This window comes from Saccoglossus kowalevskii, chromosome 3 (genome assembly GCF_978046115.1).
Source record: "Saccoglossus kowalevskii chromosome 3, keSacKowa6.1, whole genome shotgun sequence".
Lineage (NCBI taxonomy): Eukaryota > Metazoa > Hemichordata > Enteropneusta > Harrimaniidae > Saccoglossus > Saccoglossus kowalevskii.
Genome location: NC_140643.1, coordinates 33,595,525 through 33,614,228, shown reverse-complemented (window position 1 = coordinate 33,614,228; position 18,704 = coordinate 33,595,525). Strand labels below are relative to the sequence as shown.

The following is an 18,704-nucleotide window of genomic DNA, read 5'->3' as shown; positions in this document are numbered from 1 at the left end:
TATTAAAAATAGCTTCTATGCTATCGATAAAGAGCCATTGCTCGAAACGTCCTTCTATAACATGGGCGCAGCCATGTTGGATGACCTTTCGTGCTAGGCTTATGATATAGAGGATTTGATTGGATCTGTGAAAACACAAGCAGATAGAAATATCCAATCAAATTGATCGACACCAAATGGACGTCCACGTGACCTCTTAGTTCCGGTTGAGACAACTTCCTCTTCAAGCCGGTGTATGATAAGGAAGTGAGACCCTCCCCATTAATACTACAACTTTTGAAAAGTGGGCTCTTTTGGAGAGAAAATGTCTCACCAGACAGGGATAACAAGTAAGTGGTGATAGCATAAGAAATTATACACATAACGCAGCTTTTTTAGTTTTGAAAATATATCTCTTTGAAATGATTATATACTCTCCGTCGATCGATCCCGAGTGATTCGGTCTCTATTAGTTTTACAATCTCGGTCCACTGACTCACTGCTCTGTCTCCATTACAGCCTCTCCGGATTTACAGAAGTTCTTTGCCAAGGTTAAAGATGGATCACAGCGGGTGATAAAAGTAGTCATCGAAAATGGCAAGTATTGTAAAACAGTGGCAAATGATCTCATCAAAACCTCCCCTCAGTGGTGAATCTCACTTCATCAAGTGTTTGATAGTTATTCAGTCAGGTTCAACTAAAATTGCGATATCAGGTCAGGTGAAGCCATGTTTCAGGATTAGAGTTTGTGTTATTTGATATTTTTCGAATCGGTATTTAACTGATAATCAGTCTCAGACATACGTATTGGAAATACTGACTTACTTCACTTACATTACTTACTCAATGTCAGTATTACTATTTGATTACTCAATTTTCTTGAAAAAAATTAATTAACTTTATGTACTTTGGACCAATAGCATGCACATATGACATCATTTACTCTTACTATTTTCATTCTAACAGAGCAACTAGTACTGTCATCTAAAGCTAAATCAAGTGGATCCTGGGAAAAGGGTATCCTTTTATGCACATGCATGACTATGTACGGTTGTTGGAATGCAATCTGAAAAGGCATTCAGATAGATCTATACAAAATTGATGTTGTCATCAAATGTTTGTGGTGGGTTCAAAATATGAGCAGTGTGGTAATTTTTTTTTTTTAATTTACAAGAGTGACTCGTATATTTTTTAATAGAATACATCTTACGGATATGTTGTATTTGACCGTTTGTTATGTGTTTTTATTGTTCTGAATTAATCAACAAAGGGAACAGTGTTGCATGATGGATAAAGGGGCACTTCCAGTTAAGCCTAATCTCACAACAAATTTACTTTCTGGATTAAAATTACAATGGATAACAAAAGATAGATTAACTTTGTAAATAACATAAATAATAGTGTCCCATGATTCTTTGGCGCAATCCATGGGATTGAGCGGTTCCCCTTTAAAAGTGTAGATACTTTGATTTGCTGTGATTTAGGTTTTTAAATTAAATGTTCTATATTCATCCATATCATATTTCATTGGAATTAGGTGGTATATATACCAATACTTTTATAATAAGTACACAATTTAATTACTGCTATCTCGAAAATAGTTACACTCGTGACAGCACTCGTGGTATTTTGTCATTGCTATCTGGTATCTGTTAAATCAGTACAAGTAGTCTTGTTATACTTGTCGTTGGTGACTTCAGACTCATTTCTACAAATATTTCTCCCCCCAAAAAGACTGACAATGTAATTTCCAGTAATTATATAATTTGGTTAATATGTAATCACTGTTTTTCTGTGCAGCTGTCAAACACTTTATTGTCCTAGCTAGTACAAAATACTCAGCAAATAAAGCATATTTAATTTGATGTCATGTGATTTGTACACTATGCTGGATTTTAGTGAAAGTTACTGTATTTCTGTTTTATACTATCTACCAAGTCAATACATATAGTCACTTCTAGGGTAGGCACTTGCCAGCATTTCCCCTAACTTTTAACCTAGATTATGACAATGCTATTTTGCCGTTGTTGAAAAGCAAACAAGCATGTTACATATTTTATCGACTTGATACGACTAATGCATCCGGGTATGAGTGGATATTTATTCTTTATGTACCAGACGATGCACCGGTAAGTTTAGCTATAATTTGCATTTTACATACATGACAGAAGTGTGTCCATGGTCAAAATAATTTAAAGGATCCATTTTACAATAAATGCAAGTTTTTTTTGTTTTTTTTTGCACTTACATGTATATTAGAAAATGGTTCTAGATGAACAGATATGGTATTGCATTTTTATTTTTAAAACCTTTAGCTTTTACGTCCATTGTTCATTTCTTTACATTTGCAGTGAATATTTTCAACAACCTATCAATAAAAATGTAATCCAGATTTCTATAATATGTATTTATGAAGCTGCAATTATCTTGGATGGTTCTCTCTTTCAGTTTTGATTTTTATTATCGGTATACAAGAACTAAATGTATACTTGAAAATGCTGTTTTCTTATGTAGGTGAGAGAGAAAATGTTGTACTCCAGTACCAAAGCTACTTTAAAACTACAGTTTGGTGGTGCTCATATCAAAGAAGATATATTTGGAACATCACCAGTAAGTTCTGAATTTATACTTATTGTTGAATGGTAATGTAGAAGATCCCAGAAACCAATTAATAACTGGGAATATTTCTGATTATGTACCGGTACATCTACACCAAGCAGTCATGTTTTGAAAGTGAAATTATTTGTGATACGTGCATCCAATAGATGAATATTTGTTGGCATTTAGTGGGATACTATTGGTTTATACAAATTGGCAGATTTGTGGTGCTGATGTATTGTCATTTTATTCGTTGATTAATTTATTTAGTTATGTGAAATGTAGGACATTTCACAAAGATTAATTTTATACAGTAAATTAATTATTGACTATATCCATTTGGCAACAAAAAGTCTATCCTTTTAAAATAAATTTTAAAGTTGCAACATTGTATACGAAAAGGAATTTACAGATTGACCATGGTCTGGCTGTCTGTGTAACCTCACTTGTATCTTCAACTTGCCTGGACTAATCATGTTCCAACTTCATATTTAAATCGTACATCTTTGGTGTAATTGCGGTCATTTTAGTGCTGACAATTAATCAAATTCAAGCATTTTCATAAACGGATTTAAGTGATGCATGGACGGATATCGTTCAAACTTAGCACATACATTGTGTGTTAACGGGACATTATTGCATTTTTGTGGGAGTATCATGATCAAAGTACCGAAGTCTCGCACAGATGAGAAACATGGTTATACATGGAATAAAATTTTATTTCATTTCTTCTCTCTGATCAATGATCTCACTTACAATTCTTTGGGAAAAAGAGAATTAATTTTTTTTTTTTTTCGCCCTCCTCAAAAAAATTGCCTTATAAAAGCTTGAGAAACAAGGAATAAAAAAAGTCTGGCCTTATGGCTGGCTGGTGGCCATTTTGTTTACCGGGTAATGTTCCAGATCCATATCTTTGACATGCCCTGGTTGATCATGTTCAAACTTCACACACGTATCATACATCATGTCACACATACATTGTATGCACATTTGTTGTATGATCCCATTCAAAAATTAAATGGCTGAATGAAGTCTAATTTAAAGTCATTCATTAGAACCACCATTTTCACTATTTTGGAACCAGATCAAATTAAACTATAGACAATGTCACATGCGTTATTCCTGTACTTCATGTCAAGTTCTGATTCAAAATGGCCGACTGGTTTCAGTTTTGTTTGCTATTGCATGTTGGGACTAGGCCATGTCAATGGAATGTTTCATAGTGGTAACACTTTTCCCAGCTCCTCTCAGAAGTAAGTCTGCACTAAAGATTCGGATATTTAAAAAAGTTTTGATTTTTTTTTCAGAGAAATAAAATCATGGTGATTGTTTTTGACTTTACAGGATGATGTATCTTTCAAAGGTTACTCAGAGCATAAGGAATCACAGAAAGCACCGCCACCTTTAACATTTGCAGAAGAAGAACTGAAGCTGATAAAGGCCAATGAAGTGGATGCTGATATTTCAGTTGACTCAAGACATCAGACAATGCGGGGTGTTGCTTTTCCATTTTCAGATGGTGCATTGGAGAGTTTACAAGAATTCAGAGGTGGAAGAATCAACTATCTGCAGTTGGTATGTACACAATGCTATTCTTTTTCAAGATTGTAAATTTACTGCACTTGGAAAATTAAAGGTGTAAATTGTAGACGTGATGAGAAGATTGATCTCTTTCTCAAGTATTGAAACATTTGACCAAGGGTTCAGGTTCAGCCACTGCAGGTACAACCTCTAACATTGTAAACGCAAATTTAACATATTCAAATTATAGTTCAGTCATATGAGATATGTATTGAATTATTTATGAGCTAATGACAAAATCATAATGCATGTGTCTTGGCGTTGTGAAATAGCGGTAACAGTGTGTACAATGACCCATAATTTTTTGTTTGTTTTCAGAGTATACACATGCAGCAAGAATGTATTCAATTAGAGCTTGGTAAAACTATTAATATCACAGATTTACCACAACTTACACCCAGTACAAATGCTAGATATCATGTGTTATTATTTAAACACACACATGAAGGTGACTACATGGAGTCAGTAGGTATGTAGAAAATTCATGCTATGTGCAACTTTTCTATTCAAGGAACTTTCTTGTAACACATAGCCCACTAGATCAGCAGTGGGTGTGTTAAGTTTTTGAGAAATTTCCTTTCACAGTGTTCAGTTATGAAATGCCAGACCACTCATGTTCACACTTTCCACTACATTCTGTGAAGTCGATTCTTTTGTTTTTATGGGTTTCTGCATTTCTCTCCACAATCTTCATTTATACAATGCCAGGATATTCTTGTAAACACTTTCACTACATTCTGTGAAGTTGATTCTTTTGTTTTTATGGGTTTCTCCATTTCTCTCCACAATCTTCATTTATACAATGCCAGGATATTCTTGTAAACACTTTCACTACATTCTGTGAAGTTGATTCTTTTGTTTTTATGGGTTTCTCCATTTCTCTCCACAATCTTCATTTATACATTGCCAGGATATTCTTGTAAACACTTTCACTACATTCTGTGAAGTTGATTCTTTTGTTTTTATGAGGTTCTACATTTCACTCCACAGTATTCATTTATACAATGCCAGGATATTCTTGTCCAATAAAAGAAAGAATGTTGTATTCAAGTTGTAAAAGCTCTGTTGCTGAAGTTATTGAACAAAGACTTGGTACCGAGATTGTCAAAAAGGTGGGTGTGTATTACAGTAATTGTGTTTTTCAGTTTTAGCAGTAGCTATTGCACAAATGTACTTAATACACAGTGACTGTATAGAAGTCATTGAAGTCAATATTTTAGTTGATGCATTGGTAGTTTTTTCTGATGTAAATTAATATCGGTCTCACATGCATTATTAATAAAAATCCTATATTGTTATGTTTGCAGATTGAAGTTGATGATCCCAATGACTTAACAGAGGAATTTATCTATGAAGAAGTGCACCCGAAAAAGACGATTGTTAAACCAAAATTTGCCAAGCCCAAAGGACCAGGTGGGAGGGGACCGCGAAGGATGGCAAAGGGAAAATAACTGACTTGCAACAAAATTATTATATTTCGCATGTACTTATCCAATACCAACCTAACAAACCAACAGCAGGGTATTTAAATGTAGGGGTTTCAGTTAGCCTTTTTATGTATTACTGATAATTGCTTGTAACGTGATTGTAGGCTTTTAATTATCCTAGCATGTTCAGTGTTTATCAGTGTGCCCTCAAACAGGACTGATTTTTAGACATCCTAAGTCAAAATGACAAAATCAAGTTTGGTCAGCTTGTAGACAACTTGGGAAAGAGGTCTCTGTAGGGAACAACAGAAGGCGCAAACTAAAATGCTGATTCTGATTTTCTTAGTTTTTCATTTTTCCAAATTTACGATAGCAAGCAGATTTTAATGAATCAAAAGCTATGAACAAACTATTTTTACTTATCAGTTTGTAGGAACAAAGGATTAATTTAATATAAAACATGGGGAGTAATGAAACCTTTACTGCTGTATTGAAACTTAAAGCTAAACAGCAATAATCATATTTTCAATAAATCTAAAAAGGTTTACTTGTACTTGTTATCTTTCCAGGCTCCTTTGCCATGTTTTTTCTGTAGATTATGAATGAGCTTTGGATGTTTTTTTTGTTTTTTTTACAATACCTGGGGTAGTAACATTTTACTAGTTATGAAGGTAAACTGATTGGGTGTTTAATATATTAGATCATAAACTATTACTTTTTATAGAAAAATACTATGAAATTGTCAATATTGCATGAAATAAAACATTTTTTTCTTGGAATTTGTATTTGGCAGTAAATGAGATAATTTTAGGTATTTTTATTTGGATTGTTATTGTCTCCTAGTTACTACCATGTAGTTCTATTATTTTGACCTTTAACCCATACTTGCTGGTTTTCAACTCATTATTAGATCTTTTCATGTCAAAATTCATAACAAAACCGTGCAGTAGTAAAATGTGATCATGGTGCCATATATGACATCATAACATGTGATTAGCAATACTTTAGCAATTACAAGTACTGTAAAGACAACACAGCATGCATGAATATGATGTTAACACAAATGGGTATACAGACTGGGAGGTGGGTGTTACATATATTTAATTCAGAGTTTGCATACATGTGGTCTTGACATGCTGATAAATGAGCTATCATAATAAATTTCAGGATTGTCAATAATTCAAAACAATTACTTCCTCAGATATTCAGTTGTACATTGTACACATTTCATTATTATTTCATTGTCAGCTTTATTTTTATCTTCCAGTATTTAAACAGTATTTTCATTCCCTTAATGTCACTATGTATGTAGTGTTTAATATTCTAATTATTGTTTGCAAATATTAATATGATGTTCTGTGCAAGCATGGTATTTTGAAGATAATTACATTGTTGCACTCATCGGTGCGTAAAACAACAATGTAACTTGCATCAGTCATAACAAATGTGTGCACTGCAATGACATCCATTCTTTAATTGCAGTCATAATATGCATGGTTTTTAAATTAATTTAAACTAAAAATATTTTTATGTGGGAAACTAAGCTAATCATGTCATTTAGATGAAATAATGGGGTGGGTGGTGATTAATTGATATGACTAACTGGTTGGCAGTTAAAACTCTGGAGGGTTGAGGGGGATGGAAAGATTATAAAAAGGATTATCTGCAAAGGATAAAAAGCCTGCAGAGGTTGATAACAGAAAACAAATTTTGCAGATTAAATCTTAGAGAAAAATATTGAAAATTCACCATGGAAACAAATAATTAGCACAAAATTCAGTGCACAGTTTTTCTGCCATAACCCTTCCCAGAGTTCACCACTTCTGACTAGTGCCAGTGTGTCATGAGATGATTTACAATAGATATAATATATATACCAGGATTTTAATTGGTGTGTAGGAGTGATTAATATGATCTCATAATATTCTCATTCTACTAAGGATTTTATGCGTTTCATACATATTTCAAATCATTTGTTTCTCTCGATGGCAGTTTCCATGTTGTGAACATGGTTGAAATGTAACTGTAGATACTTCTTATTTAAGGTTTCTATCGCCTAATACAGTAGGGTGAAGACACTCACATGATGTCTGAGTATTGTATTGTTTGAAACAATTATCCTACAAGAAATTGTCATACACGTTATTACATTCCATGTGTATTTGAATTTCAATGAAATCACTCTCTGTATAGAATACCCGTAATTTCTCAAATACATCAGCAAAGTTAATTGAAACCATGGAGTGGGATATAATGCATTTCACCAAATACATCAGCAAAGTTAATTGAAACCACTGAGTGGGATATAATGCATTTCACCAAATAGAACTGATGTAAATCACAAATAGATAACTTATTTTAAAACCGTATATTTATTTAACATCCTTGAAGCGAGGGTATCTTCACCTGTGCATGTGTCATATGGCCATAGCGTGTCATTGTTTACAAACAAGCGTCTACCCATGAGCCTTTGCGTTTTTAAGCGTGTGTTATCGTCGCTTGGAACTCAATTCCGACACGTGCGTGGGTGACAACCCTCCCGCTTTGAAGCTTTCATTATCATGAACCAAAATTCCCAGCATTCAACTGTAGCTGTGCAGGAATTATAAATTGTTGACAGTCCTAATTACATCATCTTGTATCTTTGTACACACCTTGAGTTCATGTTTTACATTATCCTGGCTTGTGGCTGACAAAATATAACATGTGTATACATGTAAACATCTTCTAATCAGTGGATGAAAACGTTAGTTGAATAATGTAGTAATCAAATATTTATTATAGTGTAATTTAGACAAATTGGGGGTTGGTACTTATCTGGATGGATGAATTAAAAAAATTGTATCATAGGAGTTGGTTTATTGGGTATTACCATTTACTTAAAGCAAGGGAGTCGTCACCTACGCATGCGTCAGGTGGCCATAGCGTGTCATTGTTTACAAACAAATGTCTACCCATGAGTCTTTGCGTTCTTAGCGTGTGTTATCATTGTTTGGGACTCGCTGTATGTGCAAATGACGACTCTCTTGCTTTAAAATCATGTCCTTAGATCTGTTTATGACCATATATACAGTCTTGTTTGTTTTCGTTTCAGTACATCTGAATCAACTAAACAAACATAAATCGTGACTTTTACTGTGGTAGAAAATTGAACAGTTGTATCCATATGTCAGTGCAGTGATATGCAAAACCACAGTTGTGAATACAGCATTATGCCACTTACCTATGACCTATATACCATTTTGTAAATTTATTAGTAAACAAAAGGAATGTACTTGAATTGAAATATAATGCATGTCATTTTTTTTTTCATTCTCAGCTTTGAACTCCTTATAAAGAATGCATGTATCATTGTTGACATTCATAGAAGTTTTTCAGTGCATGTAAATTTCAGCACATGCTGTTAAATAACATAACATGCTTTACAGCATAATCCAATCAGTAAAACTATGCAAGAAGTTACTACACAATGTAATCTGATGCTGATTTGTCAAATTAATACCATATCACTGGATTTCTATTTACAGTACACAGTACAGTACATGTATTCTATTGCTGTTTTTTTGAAAATGCAATATGGATGAGAACATTTTTAATGTTTTTTTACTTTAAGTTGATGAATGTTTAATACACAATGTATATGATCATGATTTATCATGCAATTAAAAAGAAAAGAAAAAATGAACAGCACACAGCTAAGTAAAATGTTTTTAAATCTGTATGTCTACTGATTGTTTCAGTACATGCAATAAAAATCGCAGCACATGTGTAGCAGTGTTTTACTTTTTCATCCAACGAGTTCTGCTGGGCGTGCTGAAAAAATCACCATTTTTATTTTGCAATAAATTACAATCCAATTTAGTCATTAACATGCAGTATTAAACAACACTATGAAAAATATCATTTTCTCACCCATATTGCATATTTAAATAAGCTAGATTTGGTGAATTACAACAAATATTTGAGTCAATATTTCTACTTTAAAGAGCCACAGTTATCACACAGCGGACGTTTTAATTTTATGTAAACAATTTACACTAGTTAGTGCAACTTTTGGTAATCAGTCTGCCATAATGGATTGTTTGAAATCATGTACCCTATTGGAATATGCATTTATAATTAGATTATTCCAGTTTTAGATGCTTGTTTAAGAATTTACATATCAAAAGGTTTTGTAGGAAATCTTCCTGAACAAAGAATAATGATTTGTGAATTAGACCCAAATAAAAACTCTTTTTGTAACTTACATCCTGTGCATCTTGTAAATATCTGAATGTTTTGATGTAAAATAGTTTAAATGATATACAACCTTAATTGTTCTTCAAGGTGAGGGAATCTTTTCTGGAACATTTTATGTCAAAGTTTACCGGGGTAACTAAATGTTTAACTGTAGACCATCGTTAGACCATCCTTATTTCAAAAAAATATTCAGAGGAAATTTATTAAGCTCCATGATTAAATTGACCATTCTGACTTCTTCAAAGATTGTATGGAAAAAAACTTGTTATGCAGTTTGTGTAAATGACTGACTCTTTCTAAATACTCAACTGTCATCATTAACAACAGTAAATTTGATCAGAAATGACACGCTTATATTGATTGACAGCTGGAAGTGTTATTGAAACTTGTTTGACTTTTTAGTCCATGCTCGAATGGGGACTTATGGTTCGACCTCAGTTCCTCTATGCGATCAAGTTTAAACTTCACATGTGCATCATCAGACATTATATCGGACATATGATGTCCAAATGGCAGTTAAAATGCACAAAAATCATACATTTTCACTATTTCGAAACCAGATTTTTTGTACATTGATCAATTTCAACCTCCACACATCATATTGAACATGTAAATTTTTTTGTATTTAATCAATTTTTAATTATTATGTTCGTACTGATGGAGCTTTGCTTAATAATACAGAAAATGTTGGCAAACCTGGGAATGCACGTAGATACAAAAGTGTGAAAATGCAAACAAGGGAAAACGTTTCATCCACTATGTTAGTTTTCAGTATTCTGAGTTGTCTATGTGATGGACTGAGTCTATTGGTAGGTCATGATGCTTAAAGCATGAACCAGCCAACTCTTATTAACTGCCTGTAATATTGGTCATAGTCGCACCAAATCCAGATCAATTTAATCCATATTTTCGCATTGTGAAATTTATATAATAAACTACAAATAAATCAAAAAATAATGGAAATACAGTAAATAAAGCTAAGTAAAGGTTCTCCTTACCTAGGGGTTTACACAGGATTTGTATATTGTATATGGTATTATTTATTGCGAAAGAGCAATGTTATTTCATAATTTGACAACATTGCGTCTTTGTTCACTTCACTGGAGGTGATTTTGCAGTGATCAAAAAACGTTCCTGACAAAACCAATGAGTTTGTTTGTAAGTTGTACTTGAATAAGTAATGTACATTTCCTTCATGTTGTTGCCAATAAAAAAAAGTAAAAAAAAAAGTACATGACAATACAACCGATACATACGAGATACGAACTACCGTAAAAAAAGAAACTAGTGATTTGATGGCATATAGTGCGCCACGATCGGTGAATGAACTATTTGCCGTTGAGGGCGTACGTTGCTTTTTTTTTTCATGAAAGTGCTTGTAGTCTGGTAACGGATTATACCTATATTTGTCACAGACACTTGCTAAGTTGGTGCTGTTTGAATGTCTCATCAGACAGGGATAACAAGTAAGTACCGAGCCTTGGAATTTTGGGATGGTTTACACCACAGGCACTCAAATCGATTCAAGTGTTTGTGGTTTTATGTACCCCACATGCCCACCCCCTGCCCCATGCAGTACTTGCATGTTTTACTGCAGTTTTAACGGAAATAAGGCACAGGAATGAAATGAACCCGAAAATCACGATATCCCTTAATAGTATTTATTTACCAAATTGCAATATTATAATATTATTCAATCATTGGAAATGTGTATATCGAAATTCCCTCTATAAATATTCGAATTTTAATTGTACATATTCTTGTGATCGAATGATGATTAATTGTTTTCAAGTGTCGAACGATCATAGGATTCTAGACTTCACCGTTTTAATATTTCACGCCATTTCTTTGCTGGAAATCCGATTAAAACAAGGATTTAAACTAAAAATCGAAGATGAATGCACTCATAATCGATATTATATCATGCATTTTTGGAATCAGCACCATCAAATTGACCAAAAAAGTTTCCCTGGCAACTTTTCCCGCCTGATAACCCCTTTGCCCTTTGTCCTGTTCTGTAAGTGGCTAGCTGGTTGTGACCATAGTCTGTGCCTATAATATATTATTTCTATCACAGCTTCTCCAGTTTTGCAGAATTTCTTTTTAAAAGCAAAGGAGGGATCCCAGCGGGTGATAAAAGTAGTCATTGAAAATGGCAAGTATTGTAAAATCATAATTTTTCATTCATAGGAAATCATCATACACTCTTCATAAATATCTCTACACTACATTTGTATATTTTCTATTTCCATTTCCATCATGTTTTTCACTCAGCAAATAATTTGAAAGGCTTATGGGATGTAACCGGATTACCGGTATGTGCTTGTAATAGAGCAAATATGGTATTTCCCTCAGTGGTCCAATCAGTAATGTTTATCTTGTTTGCCTTATAGAACAACTAGTACTGTCATCTACTGCCGAACCTGTTGAATCATGGGAAGAAGGTATCCTTTTAGGTGATGTTAATGTCTTAAAAATGTTGTGAAATGTGAATATCCACACAGGACAGGATTTCCCCTAACTTTTCACCTAGATTATGATAATGCTATTTTGCCATTGTTGAAAAGCAATCAAGCATGTTATATATTATATCGACTTGATACGACTAATGTATCTGGATATGAGTGGATATTTATTCTTTATGTGCCAGACGATGCACCGGTAAGTTTTTTTCAATATTCAAGTGCTAATGTTTCATATCACGTTTTTTTTTATTTATATATGATATGATATATTTAATAAAATAGGTATTACTTTATGTAGGTGAGAGAGAAGATGTTGTACTCCAGTACCAAAACCACTTTAAAACTACAGTTTGGTGGTGCTCATATCAAAGAAGATATATTTGGAACAGCGCCAGTAAGTTCTGAATTCATTTTTAGTCTCTGTTTGGACAAAGTCAAAAAATGAGGACTGATAGGTTCACCTTTGTGTGTACATGCACATCTCAGACGTGCCTGTACTGATTACATTGACACTTCAGATATGCAAAATATCATACATATCAGGAAACATGCATGTCCGTTGTTTTACAATCCCATTCAAGATGGCTGAATGGCGGCCAGTTTAGTGTTAATATTCAAAATGGCCGACTGGCAACCATTTTATGTATATCTGCCAAGAGCATTCACATGCAAACATTACATACATATTACACATTAGTATAAAATATTTTATTTTCACTATTTTCACTGGAGTGATTCAGTGAAAATAAAATCCAACAATATACCTTTTTTCACAATCTATTTCAAGATGGCTGCCTTGTGGTCATTGTACTGCTAAAAATGTATGGAAAGCAAGCATTAATTCAGTTATTTGCAAGCAGATCTAGGTTATACATGGCAGATTCCATTAGAAATATTGGTCATCATATGGGAACTTGATGCACATCATTTTGTTTATCAGATTAGATTCAGAACAGCTGATTGGTGGCCATTTTATTCCAACAAATACAGTTTCAGAACTAAATCTTTGACATGGCTTAAATTGGCTGATAAATACATTAAAATCAAGTATTTCTGCCATTTCATAACTAGATCTCAGTTGTGTGTAAACGGGTTTATTTTGTCTGCATCACCAATGTTGGTAATGGCTTACTAATTTGATGTACAGAAATAGTTTTGATGAATGCTTAATGAATTTAGACAATTATACTTTGTTTTACATGATGTATATTATTAAGGACATTAGAACAAGCAGTGTGACTGTGTTACAGTAATTCTTTATTTTTTTCTTTGCAGGATAATGTCTGCTATAGATATTTTTTGGAATGTTCAAAGTCACAAACAATCAGACCACATTCCAAAGAGGAGCTCGATAAAGCAGAAGCAGATGGTGATATTTCACTCAACTCAGAGAGTCAGACAGTGCAGAGCGTCTCTTTTCCATTTTCAGATGGTGCATTGAATAGTTTAATGGAGTTTAGAAATGGACAAATTAACTATTTACAGCTGGTATGTCCAATTAGAGATTAAGCTACTGCCTGGGGTGTCTGGTGCAGAGATAACTAAGTAAAACATAGTGTCACTATAGAAAGCTTACCCTTGTTGACAGATACTGTATATAGTTAGTAGTACTAAATGGCAAACAAAGTGTAATGGTAGTCTTGTTACATCTTTTCTAAACTTGAGGTATGGTATTGTGGCATGCATGTCTGGTTTATACACTGTAATTGCATTGTTTCTATATACCAATACCATTAAATGCTATTCTTTAGCATAATATTAGTTATTATTATACAACTGTCACTGTAAGTTACAGCGTGCCGTAATTTTGCGGTATTGCAATGGGTATTTTCATCCTACCATATTAGGAAACACAAATTCAAAATATGGAACGATTATGCGTGTAAAAGCCCTCTAATAATAAAAAACAAACACAGCTGCCCCTAGGGTTTGACCGGACCCCACACAAAGAAGTTTGCTAAATCTGTTCTAAACATTTTGATTTTGTCATATCCATGATGTATTCTTGGGAGGAAACAATGTATAATAATAAGGTTATTTTGAGGATACTGCAAAGTATGCACTCAGCTAGGCAGTATGCGGTTGCATCAACCTCCCCTGCGCATCGGTCGATACTCTCGCTGTACTTTCTGAGTGCATACTTTATAGTATCCTCGTAATAACCTCATATTATTATTATTATATATATATTTGGATACATATTGAATACATATTGCTTAATTTTGTTTCAATAAATTTGCTTAGAATCTTTTTTGTTTGTTTTCAGAGTATACACATGCAGCAAGAATGTATTCAATTAGAGCTTGGTAAAACTATTAATATCACAGATTTACCACAACTTACACCCAGTACAAATGCTAGATATCATGTGTTATTATTTAAACACACACATGAAGGTGACTATATGGAGTCAGTAGGTATGTAGAAAATTTATGATATGTGCAACTTTTCCATTGAAGGAACTTTCTTTTAACACACAACCCACTAGAAGCTTCCTATCAGCGGTGGGTGTGTAAGTTTTTGAGAAATTTCTTTTCACAGTGTTCAGTTATGAAATGCAAGACTACTCATGTTCTGTGAAGTTGATTCTTTTGTTTTTATAAGTTCTTGAGAATTCTCTCCAGTGTTCATTTATACAATGCCAGGATATTCATGTTCACACTTTCCGCTACATTCTGTGAAGTTGATTCTTTTGTTTTTATAAGGTCCTGAGAATTCTCTCCAGTGTTAATTTATACAATGCCAGGATATTCTTGTAAACACGTTACCCTAATATTCCGTGAAGTTGATTCTTTTGTTTTTATGAGGTTCTACATCTCTCTCCACAGTGTTCATTTATACAATGCCGGGCTATTCTTGTTCACACTTTGCACTACATTCTGTGAAGTTGATTCTTTTGTTTTTATGAGGTTCTACATTTCACTCCACAGTATTCATTTATACAATGCCAGGATATTCTTGTCCAATAAAAGAAAGAATGTTGTATTCAAGTTGTAAAAGCTCTGTTGCTGAAGTTATTGAACAAAGACTTGGTACCAAAATTGTTAAAAAGGTAGGTGTGTATTACAGTAAAAAATGTTCAATGTATTTTCAGTACAACAGCTATGGCAGTGTAGTATTGCATGTATTCATCATAGTGGCTGCCTCAGTGTCTTTAATGTGCCAGTCATCTTTCAGTGCATGGGATGTTACCAGTATAAATACTTGTTCTCTTCGTCTGATCAACTATAGTGTTATATTACAGATAGAGGTTGATGATCCCAGTGATTTAACAGAGGAATTTATCTATGAAGAATTGCACCCTAAAGTGATGATTGTTAAACCAAAATTTGCCAAGCCCAAAGGACCAGGTGGGAGGGGACCACGGAGAATAACTAAGGGAAAATGTTAGTAACTTACTGGTACATAAAATAAAGAATGATAACATTATGTATATATTGGTGTGATGTGTTATTATCTTTACACTTTAATTCATGACAGGTGCACATATTTTTATATTAAATCTGATCAAAGTCTTCAAATTTCTCTTTTAATATTTTATCATGCCTGTAACCATATCTTAGTGTTTACTGGGCTTGGAATAAAAAAAAAATGCATTTTAGATGCAAGCTTTTCAAATCCTGTGTGTGAAGGCACTCATTGAGAGTCTTTGCAGTTATCCTATCTGTGTGTATATTCCAGATTGGATTTCAAGTTTGGTATGTAGATGTTTTGGGTTCGCTTGCTGGAAAACCACATACATTGAAATCTGTGCAACTAATCACCTGTTTTGCATAAATTAGCCATATATACTCTGGGGTAGGCGTATTTAGTTTAGGGATAACTACTGTGAATATTAATTACTAAATTTACATTAGCTGGTTTGCATAAATTAGCCAATTGTTAGCTGTTCCACAGATATCTCAAGAACCACAGTCCCTCTATCACCAGTCTAGCAACAACAGGCTCTCTTTTGTTTATCAACTTATGGGTAAACATACAATTCACACCTATGATAAGCAGTGATCATCTGTATAAAGTCCCAGCATACAGACACAGTCCCTCTGTCATAGAAGGACTGTGATACAGACTATTATGCAGATTTGCACTTGCTTAGTTGTAGGTGTCACTCAGAAGATTACAGTGATGTGGAAGATGTAGGGCTTCAATACAAAAATGTAAATGTAAACAAATTGCATTTTCAAATTTTTTTAGCTCCACTGTCGACACAGAGAAGCTGTTCATATTACTGATTGTCCATCGTCGTCAACTTTACAATTTCAACTTCTTCTTCCAAACCGCAAGTCAGAATGTTTTCAAATTTGAAATGCAAGTACCTTGAATGGTTCTTTCTCAGATTTGTTTATTTCATGTCAAAAGCTCAAATTCTCTATTTTTTGTGAATATTTTTGTCATTTTTGGTAAAAAGTGATATTTTCGACTTCTTGTTAAAAAACACAAGTCTGATTGCTTTGATATTGCATATATAGGTACTACACAAGGTACTCTCTCGAATTTATTCATTTTGTGATGATATTTTTAATTCGCTAATTTTGATGAATATATTTCTGTGATTTTTGGTAACACGCGACCTAACGGTCGAAGAAGCTCCGCTGTCTTCATTATCATGGAACAAGAATCAGTAAAGTGGCATTGTGGTTGTAATATTCATAGTCAGTTATATTTGCATATTTTGAGACGAATTTAACAAATCTGACAGAGGACCACCCCACGTATCATTGCTGGAAATATGAAAGCATTTGGACTTGCGGTTTCGAACTCATTGTCGAAAATAACATTTTTTACCAAAAATGACAAAAATATTCACTAAAAATCCAAATTTGCATATTTTTAGACGAATTCAACAAATCTGACAGAGGACCACCCTACGTATCCTTGCTGCAAATATGAAAGCATTTGGACTCACGGTTTCGGACTAGTTGTTGAAAATAAAATTTTTTACTAAAAATGACAAAAATATTCACTAAAAATCAAAATTTGCATATTTTGACACAAATTTAACAAATCTGACAGAGGACCACCTCGAGTACCATTGCTGCAAATATCAAAGCATTTGGACTTACAGTTTTGGACTAGTTGTCGAAAATAACATTTTTTACCAAAAATGACAAAAATATTTACTAAAAATCCAAATTTGTTTATTTTGGGACGAATTTAACAAATTTGACAGAGGACCACCCCACGTATCGTTGCTGCAAATATGAAAGCAATTGGACTTACGGTTTAGAACTAGTTGTCGAAAATAAAAATTTTTACTAAAAATGACAAAAATATTCACTAAAAATCCGAATTTGCATATTTTGACAAGAATTTGACAAATCTGACAGAGGACCTCCCCAAGTACCTTTGGTACAAATATGAATGTAATTGGTCAAGTACTTTTGAAGAAGAAGTCGTTTAAAGGAAAACTTCATGCGAGACGCTGGAGAGACCCCCATACCAACAGCTCCGCTGGGTCATCTGCGATGACAGCGGAGCTAAAAAGTGATATTTTCGACTTCTTGTTAAAAAACGCAAATCCAATTGCTTTGATATTACATATATAGATATTACATGTGGACCTTTCTCAGATTTGTTCATTTCGTGATATCTTCAATTCTCTCATTTTGGTGAATATTTTTGTCATTTTTGGTAAAAAGTGATATTTTCGACTTCTTGTTAAAAACTGCAAGTTCGATTGCTTTGCTATTATATATATAAGTACTACATGTGGACCTCTCTCAGATTTGTTCATTTTGTGATATCTTCAATTCTCTCATTTTGGTGAATATTTTTGTCATTTTTGGTAAAAAGTGATATTTTCGACGTCTTGTTAAAAACCGCAAGTACGATTGCTGTGATACTATACATATTGTTCATTTTCTAATGATATCTTCAGTTCTTTGATTGAAATGTGCATTGCTAACAGCGGAGCTATCTCAGCCGATAGGCTGCTTGTTATAGGGAAAAATGGCAACACACTGGCCACACTTTCAGTTTGAGAATAGTTATACAGCTGTAGCTGAACATGTAACACTATGATGAACATCTTCTATATATTCTAACATTGTTAAAATTACATGACATCAGAATTGATTTTGTAGTCCGGCCAGAAAGAAGCTCTATGGGATAATGAAGTCGGCCATGTTGGTTTTAAACAAAAATAGCCTTGATGTTAAATGACTATTTTACAAGAAAAATACAACAAAGAAAAATAAAAGAACCTGCCAGCTCTAAAGAATTGTTGAACTGTCTGCCTGGTATGGCATACAGGAGTGTATCCATGTTGGTTTGAACAAAAAAGCCATCCTACCAACTCTGAACATTGTTAAACTGTCCATCTGGGTAGTAAATTAATGAATTGAATGTGATGGGAATAAAAGGGAGATAAAATGTTTTCTCAATCATCACAAAAAATGTTATCATCTACGCTTGA

The 18,704-nt window shown here is 33.5% G+C and overlaps 2 protein-coding genes across 2 annotated transcripts; both read left to right on the top strand.

The window, feature by feature from the left end:
• The first annotated feature begins 233 nt into the window (after nucleotides 1–233).
• On the top strand, nucleotides 234–5,856 carry LOC100366372 (twinfilin-1-like). The gene is made up of 9 exons (XM_002738525.4): nucleotides 234–329; nucleotides 499–576; nucleotides 946–996; nucleotides 1,981–2,108; nucleotides 2,494–2,589; nucleotides 3,922–4,152; nucleotides 4,477–4,627; nucleotides 5,149–5,270; nucleotides 5,466–5,856. Exons 1-9 carry the CDS (start codon nucleotides 305–307, stop codon nucleotides 5,607–5,609), a joined length of 1,026 nt encoding a protein of 341 aa, XP_002738571.1. The 5' UTR covers nucleotides 234–304; the 3' UTR covers nucleotides 5,610–5,856.
• Nucleotides 5,857–11,265: 5,409 nt separating this feature from the next.
• Nucleotides 11,266–15,722, top strand: LOC100367432 (twinfilin-1-like). Its single transcript, XM_006821164.3, has 9 exons — nucleotides 11,266–11,290; nucleotides 11,902–11,979; nucleotides 12,218–12,268; nucleotides 12,358–12,485; nucleotides 12,588–12,683; nucleotides 13,565–13,777; nucleotides 14,556–14,706; nucleotides 15,220–15,341; nucleotides 15,534–15,722. Exons 1-9 carry the CDS (start codon nucleotides 11,266–11,268, stop codon nucleotides 15,678–15,680), a joined length of 1,011 nt encoding a protein of 336 aa, XP_006821227.2. The 3' UTR covers nucleotides 15,681–15,722.
• The last annotated feature ends 2,982 nt before the right edge of the window (nucleotides 15,723–18,704 follow it).

Bases quoted from the DNA above. Each gene is read 5' to 3' on its own strand.
- LOC100366372 (XM_002738525.4), top strand. From the start codon at position 305: ATGTCTCACCAGACAGGGATAACAA. The intron at 2,590-3,921 runs GTAAGTTCTGAA...TTGACTTTACAG, and splicing joins ATATATTTGGAACATCACCA to GATGATGTATCTTTCAAAGG. The intron at 5,271-5,465 runs GTGGGTGTGTAT...TTATGTTTGCAG, and splicing joins GTACCGAGATTGTCAAAAAG to ATTGAAGTTGATGATCCCAA.
- LOC100367432 (XM_006821164.3), top strand. From the start codon at position 11,266: ATGTCTCATCAGACAGGGATAACAA. The intron at 11,291-11,901 runs GTAAGTACCGAG...TTTCTATCACAG, and splicing joins TCATCAGACAGGGATAACAA to CTTCTCCAGTTTTGCAGAAT. The intron at 14,707-15,219 runs GTATGTAGAAAA...TTCACTCCACAG, and splicing joins TGACTATATGGAGTCAGTAG to TATTCATTTATACAATGCCA.